Source organism: Pyrus communis, chromosome 8 (assembly GCF_963583255.1).
Source record: "Pyrus communis chromosome 8, drPyrComm1.1, whole genome shotgun sequence".
Lineage (NCBI taxonomy): Eukaryota > Viridiplantae > Streptophyta > Magnoliopsida > Rosales > Rosaceae > Pyrus > Pyrus communis.
This window is the reverse complement of record NC_084810.1, coordinates 20,728,110-20,752,764: the sequence shown is the minus strand read 5'-3', so window position 1 is coordinate 20,752,764 and position 24,655 is coordinate 20,728,110. Positions and strand designations below refer to the sequence as shown.

General features: G+C 36.4%; 2 protein-coding genes and 1 pseudogene across 2 annotated transcripts; 2 read left to right on the top strand and 1 right to left on the bottom strand.

Annotated features, from left to right (window-relative positions):
- The first annotated feature begins 5,847 nt into the window (after positions 1-5,847).
- Positions 5,848-6,876, top strand: LOC137741475 (osmotin-like protein; annotated as a pseudogene).
- Positions 6,877-16,309: 9,433 nt separating this feature from the next.
- On the top strand, positions 16,310-20,268 carry LOC137742327 (ubiquitin-conjugating enzyme E2 7). The gene is made up of 6 exons (XM_068482168.1): positions 16,310-16,468; positions 16,584-16,686; positions 17,416-17,513; positions 17,590-17,690; positions 19,535-19,612; positions 19,954-20,268. Exons 1-6 carry the CDS (start codon positions 16,423-16,425, stop codon positions 20,029-20,031), a joined length of 504 nt encoding a protein of 167 aa, XP_068338269.1. The 5' UTR covers positions 16,310-16,422; the 3' UTR covers positions 20,032-20,268.
- Positions 20,269-23,231: 2,963 nt separating this feature from the next.
- On the bottom strand, positions 23,232-24,157 carry LOC137743108 (uncharacterized). The gene is made up of 3 exons (XM_068483014.1): positions 24,019-24,157; positions 23,696-23,858; positions 23,232-23,369 (listed from the first exon to the last, which is right to left on the bottom strand). Exons 1-3 carry the CDS (start codon positions 24,147-24,149, stop codon positions 23,232-23,234), a joined length of 432 nt encoding a protein of 143 aa, XP_068339115.1. The 5' UTR covers positions 24,150-24,157.
- Positions 24,158-24,655: the final 498 nt, after the last annotated feature.

Genomic DNA, 24,655 nt, shown 5'->3' with positions numbered 1-24,655 from the left:
GAGGGGGTGGGAGAGTGAGCTAAACCTCACACTAGGTAATCCATACTAATGTGGTTCAACTTCACCTTTGACAAGAATCGAACCTAAAACCTTTTACTTTCAAGTGAAGAGGAATATTTCTAGACCATAGTACTAAGTGGCACACTATTTTTAACTTCTCACACATTTCTTTTTATTTATAATCGTCGCATTGAATAAATCAAATGAAAATAATGGACATAATTAAACTGGAAGTGTGTACGAACATTTTTCCCTTGCATGAAATGTTTTTGTAAATAGAAAGGCTATTTATAACTAAGTCCCTTATGCTTACATTATTTATTAAAAAACAAAAACTCATTTTACCTTTTCATTAAACCCATTTTCACTTCAAATAGTTCGGTTTTTCTGTTTTCTCCAATTTCAAACTTCAAAATGCATCTAATGTGGTTCAAGTTCACCTTTGGCGAGAATCGAACCTAAAACCTTTTACTTTCAAGTGAAAATGAATATTACTAGACCATAGTACTAAGTGGCACACTATTTTTAACTTCTCACACATTTCTTTTTATTTATAGTCGTCGCATTGAATAAATCAAATGAAAATAATGGACATGATTAAACTGGAAGTGTGTACGAACATTTTTCCCTTGCATGAAATGTTTTTGTAAATAGAAAGGCTATTTATAACTAAGTCCCTTATGCTTACATTATTTATTAAAAAACAAAAGCTCATTTTACCTTTTCATTAAACCCATTTTCACTTCAAATAGTTCGGTTTTTCTGTTTTCTCCAATTTCAAACTTCAAAATGCGTTTCATTTACCCGAGTTGTTATTGTGATGACCTATCTCGAATTAATATATATTTGATCCTTGAGTGCGTGGAAATGACTATTGTGTCCTCGTGGGCCTTGTGACATGGATGTATGTATATAGTCTTCAATTATTCTTTTTTCATTGACGCGATTTAGGGCCGAGTTGGGTTCGTAACGAAAATGTTACGAATAAACGATTGTGTAATTGGGCTAAGGAAATGGACCAATCACCACACCTCCTACTTTCTTGGGTCCAATTAGAATTTTAGGTTTGTTTTGGGGTCAATTGTTGGCCCTAAACATGCAGCCCAATTAGGGCTTAAGATCCCTTTTATCTATGCCCAATCTAGACCACACTTACACACACGTACATACTCTCACCCTTTCTCTCGATTTTTCCTTTGTCCGTACAGTCCGTACACACACACACCCACCCATCTTCATCTTGCACAGATTGAACTAATGGAGGTCACTTTCGAGTTCCTTGCAAAGTTAGGAACCTAATCATACCCTTAGTTTTGTGAAAAGACCTCGAAAACCCGAGAACTCGCAAGCTCCGGCGAGGTGCTCTGCTACTTCATCGTGATCGTGGACGTTTCACAGAGTTTCAAGGCTCAAGGAGTCTTAAAACAACTTCACATAGATCATAGAGAAGTTTTGGAAGGTTTTGGACATTGGGATAGGTCAGTTCCTTGAGTTGCAGTTTTGACCAGAATATCAAAGGATTTTCCAACTATTTTCCGTCGGTTTTGGACTTCAAAGTGATAAGAACATGTTGGGCTTCAAATCCATGTAAAATTTGTGAAATTTGGTTGAGATTTGAGTGAGATATTTAAATTTGAAAATTTTCCAATTTTCGGCAATGCATCGGCGATCAGCGCCAGAATTAGGCGAACCACCAGATAAGGAAGGGGAATATTCCGTCAACTTTGACGAAATATACTAACGACGTCATGTAAAGTTAACGAAATATTCTATTATTTAGAAAAAATATTCCCTAACGACGTTAAAGATTTCGTCCGTGCGGCCGGCAAATGTGGTCGTGCCTTGGCTGGCACGTGAGGGCGTGTAGGACGTTGGAAAATTATTCTAAAAATATGGGGATGCTCGTGGTGTTGAGTAGGCCATGATTGTATGTTCAAACACCCCAATTGAGCAATGTATGAGAAGACGGTTTTGGTTATGTATTTGAAATAATGTTAAAATAGTGGTTTCACATATAGGTGAGACGTTTCCAGAGGACGAATGCAGTCAGGTGAGACTTGGGGGTTACGATCCAGCTACATACCAGTGAATGGGTTTTTAGATTTCTATATATACGTATATATGCTTTGCGTTTTCCCAGAAATTTGTTTTAAATGGAGTCATGATTTTAAATGCCATCTCAATTGCATTATGCTTTAGAGTATGCATTAGTATAGATATGGATATTGTTGCTTGATGCTGGGGACGCCCAGGTAAGTTTCAGGTGAGTATATATTGATGATAGTGGATGCATTGTTTGTGGTTATACGTAGATGCATTTAGAGCTCATTATCCTGCACCGCGGTGCTAGTGCTCCCGCTCGTGGCCAGGGCACAGTCCTTCACATGATGTTCACCGCCAACACCGCACGCTCATCTTAGATCCAAGTTTGGTGCACAACCCTATCATATAGACCATATTCGGTGGTTCCGACTCGTAGGTGACCCGCGATTATTCGCACAGCCTTCGCATGATCGTAGCAGTTAAGCGTACTTATTTGCACCCAGCCATGTCGTACAGACCACAATAGGTTGTTCCTACTCGTGTGCAGGCATAGCTGATGAGATATAGGTTCAGCCGTACAGGTCACGTTAGATGACTCCGGCTGACATATCATTTTACATTAATTTATTTCACCTAGCTACTTATTTTCATACTGGGACACTTGACATGACATATATTTGATTTTCACTGCTCTCGAGCGTGATTTTTATATACGTATGTATTTTTATTTTTTGAGAAACTATACTAGTTTTACGGTGAGGGGTTATTACTTTTGGAAAGAGAAATGGTTTTGAAAAGCTTTGTTTTTGCCCACTCACGTTTTCTGTTTTGCACCCCTCCAGGTTCTAGATAGAAGTGCGTGTTGGTGGTTCACGAGGACTCTACGGTGGTTCTGATAGACATCCATCAATGTAGGGTTTTCTTTTATACCCTGTATAATTAGTATTTAGCCTGCTAGACTGCACCTTGGTACCTACGCTTTGATTATGTGTATCTACACTCTAATACTTCTTCTTGCACTTATTTCCTTGTCTTGTGTGCATTAGTTAATTGGTTTTTGATTTCTCACATTTCCATACCACAGTCACTTTTACATTGCGCACATGGCTACGTCCCCATCACATAATACCCAGCATGCTTTGATTTAGGTCGGAGTGTGTCAATTATATGTTGATTTTTTTATCTTAGCACGTAGGTATAAACTTTTGCATTAAAGAAACTGTTAGGTGTAGATTCGATTTCATTGGGTCTGATTTTAGTCAAATTGTGACATCTAGTACTATTTTCTGAATTAATAAAAAAACTGCTAACAAAAAGGCGAAGATGGGATTCACAATACAGTAACCGTTGACAAATTGAGCCACTGTTTAAAAAAATTCTAAGCAGATTCGATTCAATTTTCAATATTTTTATTCGTTTTCCTTGGTTTCCTTTTATTTTATTTTTTTTAATAAAACCCGCACATTGTTTTTATTATAAATAAAAAAATCTGAAATTTTCCATGCAACGATGAAATCCATCTTCTCTTCCTCGCGTCCCAGTCAAGTCAAGTACAATTATATCTAACAACTTAATTCACCAAAGTAACAAAAATGCAAAAAAAAAAAAAAAAAAAAAAAACACCCAGGAAATCACTTTGAACCCACCGAATCCGAAGGAGAGTGAGCCTTACCGGAATCTTGAAACATGGATGTGGCAATACCATGTCCCTGTGTAATAGTTTAGGCAAACAGGGTATAGCTGCACTCTAGCGATGCAGCAATACCATGTTCGAAAAATAATAAGGAGACTTTCTTAAATTAAGATTATCTATAGACTTTTAAGTCAAGGTTTAATTTAATTTTTATGTTAATATTATAAAATATCATAAAAATATAAAATGAGTCATTAACTTAATTTTCATATCAATATTATTAAACATCGTAAAAATACAAGATGAGCCACGTTATCATTTCTCTCAACATAGTAGTCTTACTCATTGCAAAGACGAGGGAGCTTGTAGATTGATGCTGCTTTGTCGTAACCGTCCGTATACCCCCAAACTCTAGGCATAACTCGTACGACTGCTCCTCCCGTAAAACCCCACCTCTTCCTTCATTGGTTCCGATGTTATTTGATATATAAAAGTTTAAAAATTGTTTTCAAAAAAGAAAAAAAAAACGATAATTGAAGGTAATGAATTAAGAATTATCTTAAAATACAGTACAAAATTACAGATGGTTTATGACTTGCACTTCTACTTCGTTGACGAACAATTTAAATAAATTTCTTTATCAAAGTAAGTTTAAAGCCTAGCTATCTCTGGCGGTTTCTGACCATCACAGACTTCCCAAAAATAATTTAAATAATTGATGGAACAAACTGTATTTATTTACCCATAGAAATTGACCTAGCTTCAAACCCCTTCTCAAGTAAACCTACCTCTGACACATTGAAACCAAAGGGTAATTCTATCTTTTTAACAACATTTTGGATTTCAAATGAGAAGTTTAGTCTATCGTTGCAGGTTAATTCTAACAGCCTCTATGATTCGGATTAGATTATGAAGTGGTTTAATACAGAATAATTGTTTACTTACCATTATTGATGAACGATCTATATGTTTAGCACTAATCATGCTACTACAATACTTGTGTTTGGATAGGGAACTTGTTGGAAACGACACAAACAATCGTTCTCTATGACAATGAGTTAGATGCTATCATTTTTAAAGGATTTGAATCTCATCCGGATTCAAATTGTGAAGATCTTAGGAATCATCACATTTTAGTGGTTCATCGTACATTATGCGGTCATAAATTATTTTGAATTTTTTATTTAAAATTAAATACAAACAGTATCTAACGAAAATTTCCCTCACGATATACGATGAACGGCTAAAATATAAGGATCCCTAAAACTTTCAAGAAGAGAATCCGAAAAAGGATTCTTATCCATTTTTAAGTGGTCAGTTCTTTATATATAGTTTTTTTTTCCTGCTTAAAGAACACAAATAAGTAAATATGTGAATAACTTGAAAAACAAGAGTAGCTTTTAATTATTTGCGATTCTGTGTATGGACAACTAACATAGCTCTGAACAGTGAACACCATATTATTCGAGAGAGGACATTCGTCTTATCTTTCGAAGATCCTTCAATCATATTCGTTTATCGTATATTATGTGACTAATTTTTATCAGATACTATTTATATTTAATTCTAAATAAAAAAATTTATAATAATTTCTGATCTCATGATATACGATGAAAGAATGTGATTGAAGGATCCTCACTAAGAAGATCCTGCGAGGTTCCTCCTAGATATTATTCATCTCTATTCATAAAATTCAGATTCTGTTATTATGTACAATTTATACCGAATGAATGAAGCGTATAATGTTTTATCTTAGGGATGTGCTATCCACGCACTCTTTTTTACTTCTCACATACCCCTTGTTAATTTCTATCGATTGATATTCTTCATTTAATCCGATTTGATAGTCGAAAATTAAAAAAGTGTGTAAAAAGTAAAAAAAAGTGTGTGGATATCACAATCCTTATCTTATGATAACAGTAACGAATTCAAAAGGACAAGACCCCCGAATTAACTTAAATAGTCAATGGAAAGATTTGATAAATCCTGTCAAATTATGCGAAAGACCTAACTATAGGTAAGCTAGTACTGTCACTGTGTACTAGAAGAACCAAGAAAAAAGCATGCTCACGTAAACCGCCCACCAACGTTCTGACACGCTGAAACTTAAGGGTAATTACGGCTTTTCACTCACACCGTGGCTCCATACACGTGGCTCGCTGGCTCGGTGTATGGCATTTCTCTTCTCTATAAAACCCCACCCAAAACCCTATTCTCTCCCACACTCATTCATCCAGTAAACCAAGAGAAATGGCTTCCTCTCGCTCTTACTCTCGTTCACTCTCACTCCTCTCCGCCACCACTCTCCTGATCCTCTCCGCCACATTCCTGATCCTATCCACCGTTGCCCACGCCAATAAGCATCCACAATCCATCCTGACTGTCGTCAACAACTGCCCCTTCCCCATCTGGCCCGCCATCCAGCCCAACTCCGGCCACCCCGTCCTTGAACGCGGCGGCTTCTTCCTCAAAGCCTTCAACCATCGCTCCTTCCCCACCCCCATCCAACCCTGGTCCGGCCGCATCTGGGCCCGTACCCATTGCACCCAAAAGGGACCTCGCCTCTCCTGCCTCACCGGCGACTGCGCCGGCCGTCTCGAGTGCAACGGAGCCGGAGGCGCTGCTCCGTCCACCCTCGCGCAGATAGACCTCCACAAAGGCGGCCCCCGCGACCTATTCTCCTACGGCGTCAGCCTCGTCGACGGCTTCAACGTCCCCCTGACCATCACCCCTCACAAGGGCCACGGCCAGTGCCCCGTCGTCGGTTGCAAGGCCAACCTGCTCGCCACGTGTCCCGACCGACTGAAGGTGAAGTCACCGAAGGGCGTCGTGGCGTGCAAGAGCGGGTGCCAGGCGTTCGGCACGGACAAGCTGTGCTGTCGGAACCACTACAACAGCCCCCAGACTTGTCGGGCTTCGAGCTACTCCAAGTTCTTCAAGCGCGCGTGTCCCACCACCTTCACGTTCGCCTACGACAGCCCTGCGCTCATGCACCAGTGCTCGTCGCCACGCGAGCTCAAGGTCATCTTCTGTCCCTAGACAGTGAAACTTATGGTTCCAGCTTCCAACTGGTTCAACACTTAAACGTGTAGTTGAGTCGCTGTCCTGGTTTTTAATTACAATAAAAAATAAAGTGTGTTTACGGGGTGAAATATTAAAGAAAATAAAAGGATCAAAATAGGTCTGGTTAAACAATGTGTGTTTACGGGGGTACCCTGGAAAAAAAAATTGTGTATTATGGGGGTGTGGATGGTTTGTTTGTGTAATGTTTAGCGATGGTTATGTAATGGAAGTGTTTTAAACATTACATAATTGTGCTTAGTATTACATTTCTTGCTTTGTTGTTTTATTTTTTATGGCCAAATAAAATAGTGTTGGTACTAGAGAAAAAAAAAGAGAATAATCAAGGGAATATGACATATATATCTTAAGGTTTTTACTAAATAAAAATCTTTGATATCTTATAAAAGAGAGAACCGAGATGGAACTCAAGAAGTCCGAAACATGGGTGCAGGGTTTGTGACAATTAAAGCATCTTCCAAGTTCCAAGTGCAGTAAGCTGACATCTATCAAGTTAATTAGTAGGAGTTTAATTAATGGGATTTTTGTTTTTGTTTATTTAAAGCTTTAGAGAGCTTAACTAATAAGTTAAGTCGCGAGTAATAGGCAGAAAGTCCAGTTATATAAATTTAAAAGTGAGCAGTTAATTAAAGATTAACACGAGAAAAAAATTTGATCAAATTTGACAAAGTTGTATTAAGAGAGTAAAGACGATGATAATAATAATTTGCGGAAAAAAGAAGTTGGATTTGCGGAAGTTAATAAAAGCAGAAGCAGACAGCAGGGAAGTGGCCAAAGGTTCCACCTTTAGAATCCTGTTGGCCATCCAACCCAGATCTTTGTCGGATTCTCTTTGTGAGAATCAGAAGGATCTCATGTGGTTATAAATTATTTTAAATATTTTTATTTAAAATTAAATACAAACTGTACTTGATTAAAATTGACAACATGATGTACGATGAACGAATACAATTCACAAATCTTTAGAAGTCTCACCAAAGGAATCCGGAGATGATCGTTGGCCATTTTTAACCTCTGAGGAGTATCCGATGGGTGCAGGAACGAAGAGCACAGGTTGACACAGACATATATATAGCCTCTGAAGAAAAAAGAAAAGACATAAAAATAAATAAATAAATAAATAAAGAGAAAGCCAAACAAATCTTTTGCTTCTTTTCTTTTTCGAAATTTGGCACTGTGCTATCACATGTAAGTGTTTACCCTTTTGCTTTAGGATGTATTTTCGATTCACTACTTATAAATTTTAAAATTTAAACTTATTAACAGTGATCAATAAAATAATGAATATTATCATTACTTAAGTGTGTAAAAATATTCATGTTCCCTCCTCTTTTCGTCTTTCGTTGATTAGACCTTTTTACGGTGTCTCAAACTATCGGATATTTAGAATCATTTAGTTTTTATATTTTTAGTCAAAAAAGATCTTAAAGATTAAAAAGTTTGGAGCAAAACTCTAGAATTTTTGTTTTCTTGTTCATATTTGAAGGGATATTTTTTTTAGGAAGTGTTATTGGCGCTCCAAAAATCTCATTCTATACTTCTTATAAGTGTATTTTTCTTTCTAAATATAAAAAGTTTGAAGTGTAGAATGAGAATTTTAGAATGTCAATAACAATTCCTTTTTTTTTTTCCTCAAACAACATTCACCAAATAAACCTTCCAAGGCCATTTAAAATTACTAAAAATATGATTTTAACCTTTCTAATTCAATTTTTTCCATATAAAACTAAACATAATTTTTTTACTCAAAAAAAACTCAGTGATTAGGATCCACCTAACTGAATTCATTAATTACATATTACTTTACACATTTTTACAATTTTTAGATTCCTAAAATACCCCTATTGCATATTTGATGTGCACAATTAATTTTATGCATATTGTAAGGAGAGAGTTAATGATTTTGCAAAAAGAAAAATTGTTAAAAAATTCATTGCATATTAATATCAAATATGAGAATTGTTGGCTTAATTGACACACCTCGACCCGGGATGTCCACTAGGACTCCGAATTGAGCTGTGTTGGCCGACACCTGGAAGGTGACGAAACCATGAAGTGTATTGATGTGGAAGATGTAAATAAATTTAAACCTAAAAGTGTCTAAGTACAAGAGTGCGCGGTGACCAGGTATGAACCCATTTCACACATGATGACATAGCATAAGTACAGTACTATAAAATAGGGTGAGAATTATGCCATCGATTGTAATCGTCTACCCCAAGATTTGCCAATAATCATCGTCGGTACGAAAACTCTGCTACTAGAACCTAAAGGGGCGAAAAAACAAAGGTGAGTGGGCCTGAAAAGAAAGTTTTAATAAAAATCTTTTGAAAACGTTATAACCTCTCACCGTAAAACCTGTATAGTTTCCAAAAAATAATAATACTAAGTAAGTACAAAAATGAATGCGCAAGTGCAGTGAAAACAGAAGCATGCCATGTCACAACGTCTTAGTAATAATAAATGCAAGCCAGGTGTGAAATTTTTCTAAACTAACGTACCAGTTGGAGTCACCTAATGTGACTTGTATGACTGGACCTATTGTTCATCAGTCTATGCTAGCACACGAGTCATAATCAACTAGTGTGACCTGTACGACAGGTTGGGTGTCAATATGTACGCTCTAGTGCTACGATCACATGAAAGCTAGCGCTATGCGCAGAATACCTACGAGTCGGAGTCGCCTAATGCGACCTGTACGACAGGCTATCACCTAACTTGGATCCAAGGTGAGCGTGTGGTGTGGGAGGTGAACAATCACGTGAAGGCTGTACCTTGGCCCTGGATGAGAGCACTAACACCGGGGTGCAGCAATGATGAGCTCTAAATGAATATATGCATGCTCATATAATTCAACCATTTCAATCACATAATAACTCACCTGAACTTACCTGCGCCTTTGTAAGATCATTTGGCATAACCACTTATCTCATCACAATGCAATATTTAAATAGAACATATTTAAATAATGGCATGCTATGCATAATCAATTTAAAACATTTCTGGAATACCGTAAGGTGTGTGTGTGTGTGTGTATACTGTAAAAAGGAAAAAGACCCACTCACTTGAGGTATACGCTACAACTCCCTAGCACGAATATCGAGGCATCACGAATGATCAGCGCCTAGAACAATTATCAAATCATGTCTCATAATTCTTATCAATAGAACAAGTAACTTACATATCCTATTCGAGAAGATCCGTATGTCGGATTCTTGATCTGTAAGTTTCGAATATCTTCAAATATTACATACTATAACGTATCAAAGTTTGGTGACAATCCAACAGTCGGATTATCGATTCATTTATTAACCAAGTGGCAGCCCTTAACGAAAATATAACCAAACAACGAAAATTTTAGAAAACGAAGGGCGGATTCGGGTCCAACATGTCGAGGAACCTAAGGAAGGACCTTGGAGTTTTCCCCCACACGCTGTCGCATCCGCCGCCGCGTGTGGCGGTCGGCCGCCCCGACTCACCGAAAAATCCAATAACTCCAAAAATTTCCAAATTTCACAAGAATGAAGATCTCGATGAGAGGAATAACTTTCATACTTGTGACTAAGGCCAATTTGGCCTGAAAAAGCCTCAATTTCACCCAAACATGCCGGAACCCTAGATTTGGGTGTGCTTTGATTCAACCTCGATTCGAACTCCAACGCCCCCAAACTTGTTTGGGCTTTGTTCCTGGGTTAAAGTGAGTAGTTTGATGGTGTTAATGGTCGACGATGCTTTCACGATGGGCGGATCTCTGCCGTGACATCTTTGGAACCCACGAGTTCCGTTCTTCCTCAAAATGGGGTCAATCAAGGTGGGTTTTGGGTGGAAATGAACGAGGGGAGGTTAGGCAGGTGTTTGGTAGTGGGGGTAAGCCTTGAATTGCAGGGAAAATGGACGGAAAACCAGTCAAAAATTGTTGCAGATGCGAGTCGGGTCACGGGGAGGAACCGTGTCAAGGGTGATCTAGTGCTCCTCCACTCTCTCCTTTCCTTTCCTTTCTTCTCTCCCCTATTGGTCACTCTCTCTTTCTCTTCTTTCTAATTGGGCGTCCTGCCCCTCATTTCTCTCCTTTATCTTTCATCTTCATCGCTCATCTTTTCTTCCCTTTAATCTGGGCCACACACGTGGCTTTCCAGATTTTGCTCCAAAAATCTGGAGCATTCCAAAAAATAATAAATTTACCTTTTGGCCCTCGACTTCATTCATTATAACTTCAAATTGCGTTCCGTTTGCACCCATGCGTTTGTAGTGATGAGTACTACAAGTATATGCCAAGAAAACAAACCTTACATGATATGACAAGACGGTCAAAAGTCAACGTCTTTGCCTCGAAGGGCATTTCCGTAAATTCACATTTAAAATTTATAAAGACTATAATTTTTGGGGACGGGTCGTTACATTAATTCTATGTATCTGGCATTATGAGTTTATATATATATTTTTACAAAATAAAAAAAACCTAATATATGTAATAATTCATAAAAAAATAAAAAAAATTACGTACCATGTACAAAAATGTTATTTGATTCAAAATGTGTATAAATATATATATATATATATATATATATATATATGTGTGTGTGTGTGTGTGTGTGTGTGTGTGTGTGTGTGTGTGTGTGTGTGTGTTTGTGTATTTATATAATTAGACTATATTAATTTACCTACTTACTATTTGAAATGTTCATTTCCAATTATGCAAAATATTGTATACCAACAACAAAATATTGCATAAACATAAGCTAATATATGTAATAATACATGAAAAATAATTTACCTACCATGTATACAAAAATGTTATTTGATTCAAAATATATAATCTAGGTTTTCTCCAATATATATATATATATATATGTATATATATATAATCTAGGTGTAGTATATATATATTTTTATATAATTGGAACAAATTAATTTCCAATAATTTACCTACAACAAATTATACTCCATGTGTAATATAATATCTTTTTTTCACTAAGACATGGAGAATAATTTACCCATAACAAGAAGAAATATAATTTGATGTATTATATTGAAAAATATTATGTCATACCTATATTTATACAACAATAAAATGTGCCTAATATATGTAACAATACATGAAAAATGATTTACCTACAAGTTAGAGAAGTGTTATTTGATTCAAAATATATAATACATATTTAGTATAATTTTTTTACTAATTGGAACAACTTAATTTACTTCCCAATTAATGCAAAATATATATATCACTAAAAAGGTAAATTTTTGGTATGATATGGATACAATTAATGCAATACAACTGTTTATATATTTTATTTCACTTTTTTCTACAACTTTTAATTTGGAATAAATTTAGGGATTTGGGAAAGTGGTATGGGTGTAAATAAATTGTATTAGTAGGTCAATAGTGTTCCGATGTGGTTGTAAATTTTAAATTTGGGGATGTTTATATGTAGATGAGTTTTTATCTAGGAATCATGAATAGTAAGGGTCAAAATCTAAAGCATCCTTAAATTTAAAATCATGAATGAAGAATGAGCAATGCACACACAAAAATGAACAAGTGTGTGTACCAAAAAGTGTTGTAACCTGTAACACTCCCAACAGACTTTGGTAGCGCATGCGATTGGCAACATGGAAAACTCAAAACCAAAGTTTTTGGTTCAGACTAGAATTTTCTATCCAACTTGCACCCCTAATTTAAACAAACAAAAGCAATCATAAAATTGGATCATATTGCAGTCCTATTAGACTAGAAATATGATTGTGTAAATCCTATCATATATGGGATATCTCTTAGATTATATATTATCATATTAGAGTTGTAATCTTATTAGGGTAAGGAATTTACATTCTCACTACTATAAATAAATGTGCAATGGGGTGATATAACTAGGGGTGGGTTCAAAAAACCAAAAAATCGAAAAAAACCGGATTGAGGCAAAAAAAAACTGAACCAAACCGAACCGAATCAAATATATTTTAATTATATATAAAAAAACCCAACCGAACCAAACCGAACTGAACCAAACTGAATCAAACCCATTGTTTGATAGGTTATCAATTCTCATCTTTCCTTATCTTTTCCCAATTCACATCTTTCATCTTTCCTTAACCCTAGCCGAAAAAACCATCTTTCCCAATTCCCATCTTTCATCATCCTCTTCTCTCTCTCTCTCTCTCTCTCTCTCTTATTCTGTTTAACTTCATCTTTCTCACACTCTCAGAGAGTGCTGCAATGGCACCCATGAGTCTTCCTCCTAGTTCAGATTCCACCCAACGGATGAAGAGCTTGTTGCTTACTATCTAGATTGAAATATCAATGGTCGCACCATTGAGCTAGAAATTATCCCAGAGGTCAACCTCTACAAATGTGAGCCATGGGATTTGCCCGGTATGTACTTGATTTTGTTTTGTTCGGTCTGCAAGATGGAGTTAAAGGTTTAATTCTTGGTTTTCTGGGTGAACTGGAAAAAAGAATAAATTGTGGGTTTTTTTTTTTTTGGGAAGTGTTATTCACACTTTAAAAATCTCACTTTACACTCCTCACAAGTATATTTTTCTTTTCAAATATAGAAAGTTTGGAGTGTAGAATGAGATTTTTGGAGTGCCCATAACAATTCCTTTATTTTTTATTTATAATAACTTATGTTGCAGGTTTGTTAATTCATGTGTTCATTATAGGAATGCTTCATGGATTTGGCTACAAGTTTGTTAATTTTAATAACTGATGTTGCAGGTTGATTTCTCACTAAGAATGCTCAAGGCAGGGAAGCATGTGCTTCAAGCTTCAGATTAAAAAAAAAAAAAAATGGAAAAAACCGAACCAAACCAAACCGAACCCACCTTAGATATAACACACACCTCATTATTACATATCTCTTTCTTTCTCTCTTGTTGCCGCCGCACCCCCCCACCTCTCTCTCTCTCTCTCTCTCTCTCTCTCTCTCTCTCTCTCTCTCTCTCTCTCTCTCTCTCTCTCTCTCTCTCTCTCTCTCTCTCTCTCTCTCTCTCTCTCTCTCTCTCGTTCTTTTATGTTGTTTAGTAAATTAGACCTACACTAGATTACTGAATTTTCCTCTGTAGTTTTATAGGTTTTACTCAAGGGCCGGTAGTAATTAACGGGAATTTTCCTATAGTGGGTTGTAATCATCCATGATATAATTGACGAAATCAATTTCTATTTTTTTGTTTTCTTTGTTCTTTTGATTTGGTTTGGTATTAGGGCTCCATAACTTTTCTTGATCTACTTTCCTGATTAACCAAACAGAGCCTTCGTTGCAACACCACTCCATTGTTCTTGATCCTCTTCAATACCAGAGCAGTGGTGGCGCAACCAATTCAACCCTAAACCCTAATTTAGCCTCTGGTCCTTTGTAATCGCGTGTTTGCTTGAATTTGGTAGGAGGATTTGGGCGCTAACGGTAGAAGCCAATTTGTTTTAGCTATACAGGTGTCAAATTTCTAGTGGATTAGTACCACCACTCAGCACTGCCAGCTGGTACTACGGTATCACCTAATAATTTCTCCTAAAGACGAGGTATAGGACACAATAAATTAGAGAAAAATTTAGTCCTTTTAAGTCATTTTATTAACATAAAGGATTCGTTTGGAAATATTTTTATAACTAAAAGTGTTTTTTTTTAAATTTTTTGGTAAATATATTTTTGATATCAATCCTTAATAAAAATACAAATGAATCTTGGAAAAGAACTTTAAGTGCTTTCTGTAGAAGCAGTGAAGCACATATCTGCCTATCTGGTGCTTTTTCCAAAAAACATACATTAAGCTAATAAATGTATAAAAAATTAGAAAGTCTATGAATTGGAGATATGAAACTGAAAAAAAAATACACTTGGATATTCTCATTAGCAAAATCAAATTCAAATTACTTAAGTATTGAAGAAAATTAAAAAAAATCGACCGTTCAAAGCCTCAAACTGAATTCAAAAATCGAAATGAAAAATCAAAGTCAGAAGGAACACAAAATTGTTGAAAATAATAGCACACCAATCTTGAAAAAATACCAGAAACCATTCAATCAACACATATCTACGACTAAATAGAATTTAGCTACAACAAACGTATTTGGACATTGAGTTTGCATAAAGATTAGTTTTTTGTTTTCAGTAACTACGACATATTGATCATGTACTGACGACACAACAATGATATAATAACAATATTAATAAACATTGATCATTGATGCAACTAAATGTCAAAATGTATTTATTATAGAGGCGGGCAAGGGTTGGGCTGACTCCATTTATGGTGGGACCAGATTCGACTTATTTTTTTGTAAATGAGTCTGATCTGGCCCAAGTTTATGCATTTTTATTAGTGGAACTGGCTCATTTGGAGTGTTTGATACAATCTATTTCCTACGGGTTGGACGGATCTGTTTTCAATCATATGTTGTATAATAAAACAACAATTTAAAATAATTTCTATGTGTTTCCATTACAAAAGAATTACGTCTAATAAAGACAGTACCAACAAATATTCTAAAAGAAATGAAGAGACTCTTAATATTCATTGTTTGAAGAAGTTAAATCGTTGTTTTACATTTTAAGGTTAGGTAGATAATGAATTATGGATCACAAACTTCATTGTAGACCATTAAAAGGTGCTAGGTGCCAAGACAACTCTTAAATGGTCCATACGAGAATATTCACACATAAGAAATATAGAACTCGATTTTACACAAGCAGGTTCAAACACTCAAAAGGTTTGAGAATGTAATTTCACCAAAGAAGAAAAAAAGTGTTAGAGCATATCCAAAGGAGATGCTAAATATAATATTTCAAAATTTTATTTAATTGTTGACGTGGTCAATTAAATATAAATGTTAAATTTTCTTCCTTTCCACTAGAAGTGTCAAATATTTATTTTATTAATATATTAGGTCTTATAGTTACATTAAATGCTAAAAAATAATAATTAAAAGTGATCTTAGTTTTCATTCTATTAGTGGTAAAGACTCATAAATAAAAAATAAATAAATTAAAGACATTTGACTCCATATTTGTTTGTTGTAAAAAAAAAAGACAGTTAGAAAGCAAGAAGTAAAATGACTCAATTGCCACATCACATACGACATCTCCCTTGAAAAACAATTTGACGTCTTTTAGTTCTAGTTGGCGTATTTGACATCTCATTTGAAGAATAGATTTCTTAATATGTCTAGAATGCGGATTAGTACATCATATGTCAATATACAGCTTATAATGGAAGAGAAGTTTTTTTTTTTTTTTTTTCAAATGTTTCTCTATTTGTATAATGATAGATGACATATATATCTGTATTTCTTGTCTATTAAAAAATCTCTCGGTAGAGAGATGGTCTTAACTCTTAAGCATCAACCCCAAACGGTGGTCCCCACAAGCGATACGAAAATCCACCTCCCTCATGAAGACACCACTAGAACTTCTCATCACGCTGGCCGACCAACCATGCCTTCCCACGTGGCACCGCATGACTCGCCGGCCACCGACTCCATCACAAGATACGCGTAGGCGATGAAAACCAGGTCGTCCCCCGTTCTCCAAAAGGTAGAGTCCACATCCGGAATCTTCCGTGAGCATAAATAAATACACATAAGTGTCGACTTTATAAATCTCTCCATCTTCCGCTCTCTACACCGTCGCGTGAGAGCTACGCCGCCGAAACTCTATCTTTACCCTTTCATGGCGGCTTCCCAGGCGAGTCTTCTCCTCCAGAAACAACTCAAGGGTATTCAGAAAGATTTCATTTCAGTTACTTTGTATTGATTCCGATCGTTGATTGGTTTATCGGATTGGGTTTTCTTCGCCCTGTTGAATCTGATTCTCCAATTTTGTTTTGGCAGATCTTTGCAAGAACCCGGTTGATGGATTCTCGGCCGGTCTGGTCGATGAAAACAATATCTTTGAGTGGAGCGTCACGATTATCGGACCGCCTGATACGCTCTAGTATGTGCCTTTCGGACTCAATTCCGGTTCAATTTACGGGCTTTATTGATTTGGTTTTGTGGTTTAGTTGTTTTGCTTAATAAGATGGTCGAGTCCGGGTTTTTTTTTTATATATTTTTATGTTTACATGTGGGGATTGGATCAAGAGTGATTGAAATTCTTGTTCTGTTTGATTCGATTTTGCTTTCGGGTTTCAATTTGATTGTGATTTTCCTAGATTTTGTGTTTGACTTTTAGTTGAGTGGCGGATTTAGGGTTTTTATCTAATGATGGCGGTACGAGCTTGCGAATTGTATTATTTCAAGTTAGAATTTGTTAAAGTTTCATACTTGGAACTTCGTCTTCAGTTAAAAACTGTTTAGTTTGGTTCTAGGGGTATGTGGAGGTAAAAATATTGTCTTTTAATCAGTTGCACATTGTTAGGTTGGAAAAGTTATACAAATTTCCTAAATTTGGGAAGTGGTTTTATAAATTGGGGATATGTATTGGTTTCAGGCTTTCAGCTTACTTTTCAAATGGTTTGTTGTTTACATTACCTCGGGTATCAATCTATTTTGTTTGTCTTATTTCATTACATGTATGGATAGGTTTATCTTCTTCTTTTTTCACCCGTAAGCAGAGCATTTATTTAGGAATTTGCCACTCATTTGAGGTTTGTTGTGTACATATTATATTCATCATTATGCATCGTGTAATTGAAGTTCATGAGTCCGTGTTATCTAATTGCAGCGAGGGAGGATTTTTCAATGCCATCATGAGCTTTCCTAATAATTATCCAAACAGCCCTCCGACGGTTAAGTTTACTTCGGAGATATGGCATCCGAATGGTTGGTTTCTATCCTAAGTATTTGATAATTTGCAATTGTTTTTCAAGTACTGATCTTGTCTATTTTTAATATGAAGTTTATACTGACGGGCGTGTTTGCATATCTATCCTTCACCCGCCTGGTGAGGACCCAAATGGTTACGAGCTTGCAAGTGAACGCTGGACGCCTGTCCATACGGTATGGATTTATATAAAATGGTGTCCGCGTATTGCTTCATTTGTAGGAGAGAAAATATCTGCTGCCATGGTAGCAATTCTTGATTCAAAGACTATCTTCACAATGTTCACATTGATACCTATGATCTGGTTCCTTGTGTAGATTCTGAGGTGGATGGGGAATATTCGTTTAGCCACAGTTCGGCTGATTGTTGACGTGTATAAAATATGAAATGGACATGTACTAAAAAACAAAAACCAAGGAAATGTTAAATATGTATTTATGCAAAAGTAATCACACATTAGATGATATAATAATAATTAGAGTCAAATTTGATCAATTACTCATAATTCCATTCATTTGTGATCACTTGGTATTATTTCAGAATAAGACTACAATAAAAGAAATGAAAATTGTTATGCTTGAATATTATGTTTTGTCGCCAATAAAAACAAGAAGTACCCTTCTTAATGAGGAGATAACTTGTTGTATGCTTACAGAGTTAGATAATCATTATGAGGCTTTCGCCAGTGACATTAAGCCAAGTGAACCATCAACCAGAATGTAAACAGAGTAGATAAAATGGGAAAGGTCAGTTACAGAGGGGGTCCAAGAGAATGGGGGTTGGATCGGGACTAGGTTGCCTAGTTGAGTTTGTTGCCTTTAGACAATGGAAGGAATAAATGGGGACTGCAGAGTTATAAAAGGAACACGAGTGGCTATGTTGCAGAGGAAATTTTAGAAGAGGAGAGGAGCAAGAAAGGTTTGTGATAGGGGAGAGAGAGAGAGATTGTCGTAGGTGGATGAATTTGGGTTTGAGGAGGATAAATATAACATGGAAGAGAGTAATTTTTTTTCAAATGCGCAGTTGTTCAGAAAAGTAACAGGGGTGGTGGGATTAGAAATTGGCAGCTTAGTGAGGGTGATGGTTCCAAAATTCCTCTTTTATCGATAGAGTTGGGTGTAGCAGATAGCCTAGAAGTAATATTATGAGCAGGGCATTTTTTTCTTCCAAAAGTCGTGATTGTGTTCCATGTAAATGCAATTACTGTTTTTTTCATAACATTTTTTTAACTTCAGGCTTGATTGTTGTGACAATTATATCATCTTACGATTGTTATGTTTATTTTTTGCCTAATAGATTTGAGCAAATACTCTTTTTGTTTGGTTAATATCCATTCCACTATTCATAATGTATTGTCAATAAGTGGAAGTCATGGAGCTTCGCTCAGACTCCTAAAATTACAAAGTATATTCCCAAAGAAATTTTTTAATGTACTTGGAATTTTGGTTGTTCCATGCAATGCAAGTTATAGACCTATACGTTGTCGCATCCACAATGTAGTTTTGGTGGCATGACATGTATCACACCTTCACTCAAGTGCTAAAAATGTTGTATGTATTGCATGACTCCTTTGTAGTGGGAGTGATTTCTCCTCTCATGGGTATCATTAGAGTTGAGAGAAAACATAATTTATGAGATTTTGTGGAGTTGTCAGATCATTACTAATATTTCACATAGATCTACAATCTATCATGCCTTTTGCCTAAGGCTCACCTTAAGGTTCAATAATATGGCTTTGATGTCTGACCTTGGGGCTCTTCCACCGGATCTCAAGTCCGGAGGAGCTTGTCTCAGTGGTATCATATCCTGCTGTCATTCGGCAAGTTCTCGTATTTCCTTCCAGCTGGTTAAAACATGTGGTTTTACTCCTTATATAATTTTTGTGGAAGAACTTGGTAATCTAAGGTATTTGTGAAGCAAAAAGTAGATGTTAAGAAGCATTTTCTCAATGGATATGTTTTGCTTTATTTTTATTAAAACAATGGTACTGCATTTACAAACGTGGAAATGTTGTTTCCAGGTTGAAAGCATAGTCTTGAGTATAATATCGATGCTATCCAGTCCAAATGACGAATCTCCTGCAAATGTTGAAGCCGCTGTAAGTGATCCTTTATTGTATTGTCTCTGAACTGCTCTGCATGATGTTGAATGTTATAAACATTTCCCACATTGACAACTAAAGTTATATTGGGAAGCAATATATTTCCATTGCATGAGTTTTGCATATGGTAGATACCCCATGTTCCAATTTGTTGACGGCTTTACACATAGCACGTTAGAACATATTTTGAACTTACTGCATATATTGATTTAATGTACTTCTCGTGACTGTCTAAGCGACTAATGGCACATAAGCGTGGTTGTCTGAATATTCGGAGAGAGAATTAGAGTTTACTGTCGTCTAAGTATTCTAAGATTCTGCCGGTGTCCAAATTGCAGAAGGAGTGGAGAGACCGGAGAGAGGATTTCAAGAAAAAGGTCAGCCGCTGTGTGAGGAAATCACAAGAGATGCTATGAATATGAATATGAACATGATATTGCTACCAAGTAAAGCATTTTCTCCGCGCAAGTGTGTTAGAGGATGTGTTAATTGGCAAAGCGTATGCCATTGATTTTCTCACGCAAAATATCTTTATTTCTTTTTGTTTTTTGTTTCTCTCTTTTTCTTCTCATTGTCTAGTAATTGTTAAAACATGGAACATCGTTGTATTCAATTTGTATTGGCCTATTTGGTGAGCAAGTGTTCTTGTCTAAGCGACTAATTGCTTTCTTTTGGTTTTTGCTTGATGGACTGGATTCCGGCTTCAGTTTACCGTCGATGTCGTTTTCGGTTTATAATCGGCATCATCATGCTGGTTAATATAGGCCGGCCAGCTCGTAGTGACCGGGTACGTCTACCTCTTATACTCAGCACAAATTATTAGGCGCTTGCCCGTCCGCGTGCATTTCACGTGGACTGGCATGTGTGCAAAATGGTTGATGTCCATGCAAGTGGATGTTCTACTATGCTCTGATGTATCTATATGGCTTACCGAAATTCAATATGAATTTTTCAGCAGTCGAATTCTTTGAGAATCGCAACAATTGTGGCAACGGTCCATATCATCCAATCCACTTTCTTCTTAATTTTGGTCCTCTGGTTGAAAATAAGAAAGTCTTTATGCATCTTTAATGAGATGCAACTTCGAAATTGAGATGTATAAGTTATATTTACGTTCTATTTTAGACTTATGAGAAATATAAATAAGAGTTTTACTCAAGTGAGGGAGATGTTAATTTGAGATTCCACCGTCAAGCCAAAACATATATTTTATGAGAACAATCTAAACACGTAAAATACGCATTTCAACGAAGAAGATGCTCTTTATGCCCTAATTTTTCAAAACTGTTATAGATACTTTTGGTTAGACAATTGATATTGACACTCTAAAATTTTCATTTTGTACTCAACCCTTCTTTATTTAGAGAAAAAAAATACTTGTAAAGAGTGCACAATGAGATTTATTACAAGAATAGTGACTATTAGGAGCGGAAATGCAGATTTGCCTCTAGGGATGGCATTCAAACTGTCAAACCAATAACTGTAGATAACTGCCCAAATGTTATGAATTTGCATATAAAATTTCGGGTATATTTGGGATATAGGGAAAAACCATGAATATTATTTGGTTATTGTTTCATATATGGTTACATGGGTCTCCAATTCGTATCGCCCACCGAATCTGACCAAATAATATATAATGATATTATAGAATAGTACTATATATATTTATATTCATTCTTCACCGAACTCATTTGAGAATACAAAAGTTGCATTTTGTGGGAAAGTTCAAAAGTTTTGAATCAAAATCAATAAGAATTCAATAGTGTTTATGAGAGATATCAAAGATCATGCAATGTCATCTATGTTTTAAATTCAATGTTTTAATTTTTATACTTTACAAGATATGTTCACTGAATCATTTTATACATCAAATATTCCAAGTTTATCGTCTCTCTTTAAGAGTCTCACAGTCAAGAAATTGGTGAATATTTAATGACGAAATTAATATCTACTAAATTATAGTTTGTCAATTGAATGAATATATTTTTTTATATTGACGAAGATGAATATAATCGTTAACTGATGGGAAGTTCGTTACCCGATGAGTATGGTTATTGATCCCCAATGATTAATTTATGGTTATGAATATAATTAATTTTTGTGGTTATATGAATGGATATAGAATTCCTGTCCTCAAACTGAAGCGTTTCCATCCCTATTTGCCTAGAATAAAAATTATAGATGCGGAACAAAAAATGCCCTATTAATTCATTACTTTTAGTTCCATTAGGTGGATATCTGTATTTTTAATTTATAAGTAATTTTTTTCCATTAAGAGGCGGTTAAAAAAAAAAAAACAAAAGCACTCCAAATGATCCCCAAATGTTGCGCGCGCTCTTCCACGGCCGCAGAAACATTTCTTCGCCCTTTTTCATCGTCCTTGATATTTTTACTGGAGTACTCTCACCACCATAGTCGACTCAACTACCATCTCGACAACGTGTGATGATATCTGAAGTACCCACCCATTCACCACCGTCGTTGGCTACCATCTCGACAACATGCGAGAACATTTGAAGAACCCACATCTGGGTCCTACTTTCAGGTGAAACCAATAGTTCAGTACACCCACACAAATATAGTTTTGAAGAGATTCAAGACTCGGTTCATATATATATAGTAACTCTCTCTACCATCCCTTGATTTTCATTTTAGGGCTTCTGAGTTTGTTTATGCGTACATAATTGGGAACAATTTTATAGTTGAATTATTTTTCCGTACTTATTGCAGATTGTTGAGAATGAGTCCTATATTGATGGGAGGAAAGACCTTATATGAGTTTATAAGAGGTTGTGCTACCTCCTATATTGTCAATTGGTTTTATGGTGGAACTTCAATTTTATTATCATATCAGAGCAGGTTGTTCTACGTGTGAAATCAAACGGCCACACGCGCTCCGCCTCACCCTGTTGTTTGTCCACGTGTTAGGCTTGAAATTTTACCACATATGAAGAAGCGCATTGAGAAGACCTTGTATGAGCTTATAAGAGGTTCAGCTACTTCCCATATTACCAATTGGTTTTATGGTGAAACCTTAACTTATTCATGATATCAAAGCAGGTTGTCCCATGTGTGAAGTCAAACGGTCACACGAGCTCCACGTCACCCTGTTACATTGTCCACGTGTTATACTTGAAAATCACCACACGTAAGGGACGTGTTGAGAATGAGTCCCACATTATGGGAGGAGAAACCTTGCATGGACTTATAAGAAGTTAGAGTTACTCTCCATATTATCAATTGATTTTACGGTGAAATCCAATTTCATCACAATGATGATAACAAGGGCGACATAGTAGTCATTCACAGAGGCAAAAGCTGATATGTATCCAAAGGATGGAAGATGCTTGTTTTTAATTTGCATCATTTGGCTCGGATGCAAAAGATTGCGGAACAGCCATCAGCTGTGATATGGAGGCCTTTGCAAATAAGTTTCCAGACTCAACTGGGAAATGACATAAATGATTTATAACAAACCAGTTCAGACGATGACCAGAAAGCAAGCTACATGTTGGAATTAAACTCACGATTCATTTTATTAAACTTTTTAACGTAAAACTGGGAAAAAAAAACATTATAAATTCATTTATTCATGATTATCTCAGAAACAGAATCAGTGCTTTGTTGGTGGATTGACATAGCTTCCCAACCTCACCACGATCCCATCAAGATCTCTTACGTAACCCACTTTCTGTCCCCACTCTTTCGCTTCCGGCGCGCTCACCGGAACCGCCCCGTTCTCCACCGCCCTCTGCTCAAACCCAATTCACACAACAAAAAAGCAAATCAGTCACAATATCCCATAATCGAACAATAAAACAAGAACACTGCTTGATTCATTCCTTAAATCACAGCCGACTGCTTGGTTCATTCCTTAAAGTTGATGCGTATTCAGAAATAACTCATTAAAAAGCATAAAGCATTTGTAATAATTTATAAACGCATGTCAAACTATGATTTATCTGCACGAGAGGATGTTCCCTTCTAGGTAGTTAAGGGTAATTGAAGAGCCAAATATTTTCCTAATAACAATGCCACAAACAAGGGACATGTTAAGGCAGCTAATTAGGATTTTACCTTATAGGCAGCATCAACGTCACCGTACGCAAAGCAAACCTCAATGGGCTGCCTCTCGCGGCCGGAGCTTGGGGTCTGGACGGCACCTGTCAGATCATCGGTCTCGTGCTGGTGTAGCGGTGTGAATGCTATCGTCGTTTGCCCGCTTTCCAACTCCCCCCACCTATCAACAATTAATACCATCACCATCACCATCATAAATTATTAAATTTCCTCATGATTATTTACAAAACCTCTGTATATGCAGTTAATAGGTACATGACAGACAATTGAAAAGAAAAAAAAATGATGTGAAAATAATTTCCCTAAAAACATGTATGTACCTGTTGGAGTCGTCCAAGCGACGGATATCGTAGCCGAAGGCTTTGGAATAGAAGGTTGTAGATTTGGCAACGTCCTTCACGTAAACCACCGTGTAGGCAAACACTGTGTTCGTCTTCGACGCCATCGCCATTTTTTTTGATCGAGTTTCGTTTCTTTGATGTGTTTGAGCTTGTATTCCGGGGCTTTCATCAGTTTCAGTTTCACCGACTTTTGGATGTACGTGGCGAGTTGTGGAGAATTGGAATGTGCCACGTGGAGTCTGTGCATGTTGAACCAAAAGGTACTGCCGCGTGGTCAGTGATTCAGTGTGAAGTGGCGACCAGGCCACGATTTGTTTGTTCCTTGACATGCAAATGCTGTTGGACAAAACTTGGATCCTCACCGGTGAGGACCCAATATACTGACATTACCATCTATGCCAATCCAATCAAGCCATCTGTCGTTTAAAACTCTCTCCACACCTATAACCAAGCGACGTACTTTAACCTTGCACCTATAACCAAACAGTTCCTCTCTCCTCCGTCCCATGTCGCAGATCTCATCCCCGTCCCTCTCGTTACGCCAAATTCAACCCGAATTTCTCCATCAAACTCTCTCCTCCGACGAACCGAACCCTGCCCACCTATACTCAACTCT

Coding starts and splice junctions, on each gene's coding strand:
- LOC137743108 (XM_068483014.1), bottom strand. CDS start 24,149: ATGGCGATGGCGTCGAAGACGAACACAGTGTTTGCCTACACGGTGGTT. Junction 23,859..24,018: donor CGCTTGGACGACTCCAACAG/GTACATACATGT, acceptor AATTGTTGATAG/GTGGGGGGAGTTGGAAAGCG. Junction 23,370..23,695: donor ACGTTGATGCTGCCTATAAG/GTAAAATCCTAA, acceptor GGGTTTGAGCAG/AGGGCGGTGGAGAACGGGGC.
- LOC137742327 (XM_068482168.1), top strand. CDS start 16,423: ATGGCGGCTTCCCAGGCGAGTCTTCTCCTCCAGAAACAACTCAAGG. Junction 16,687..17,415: donor GGACCGCCTGATACGCTCTA/GTATGTGCCTTT, acceptor ATCTAATTGCAG/CGAGGGAGGATTTTTCAATG. Junction 17,514..17,589: donor GGAGATATGGCATCCGAATG/GTTGGTTTCTAT, acceptor TTTAATATGAAG/TTTATACTGACGGGCGTGTT.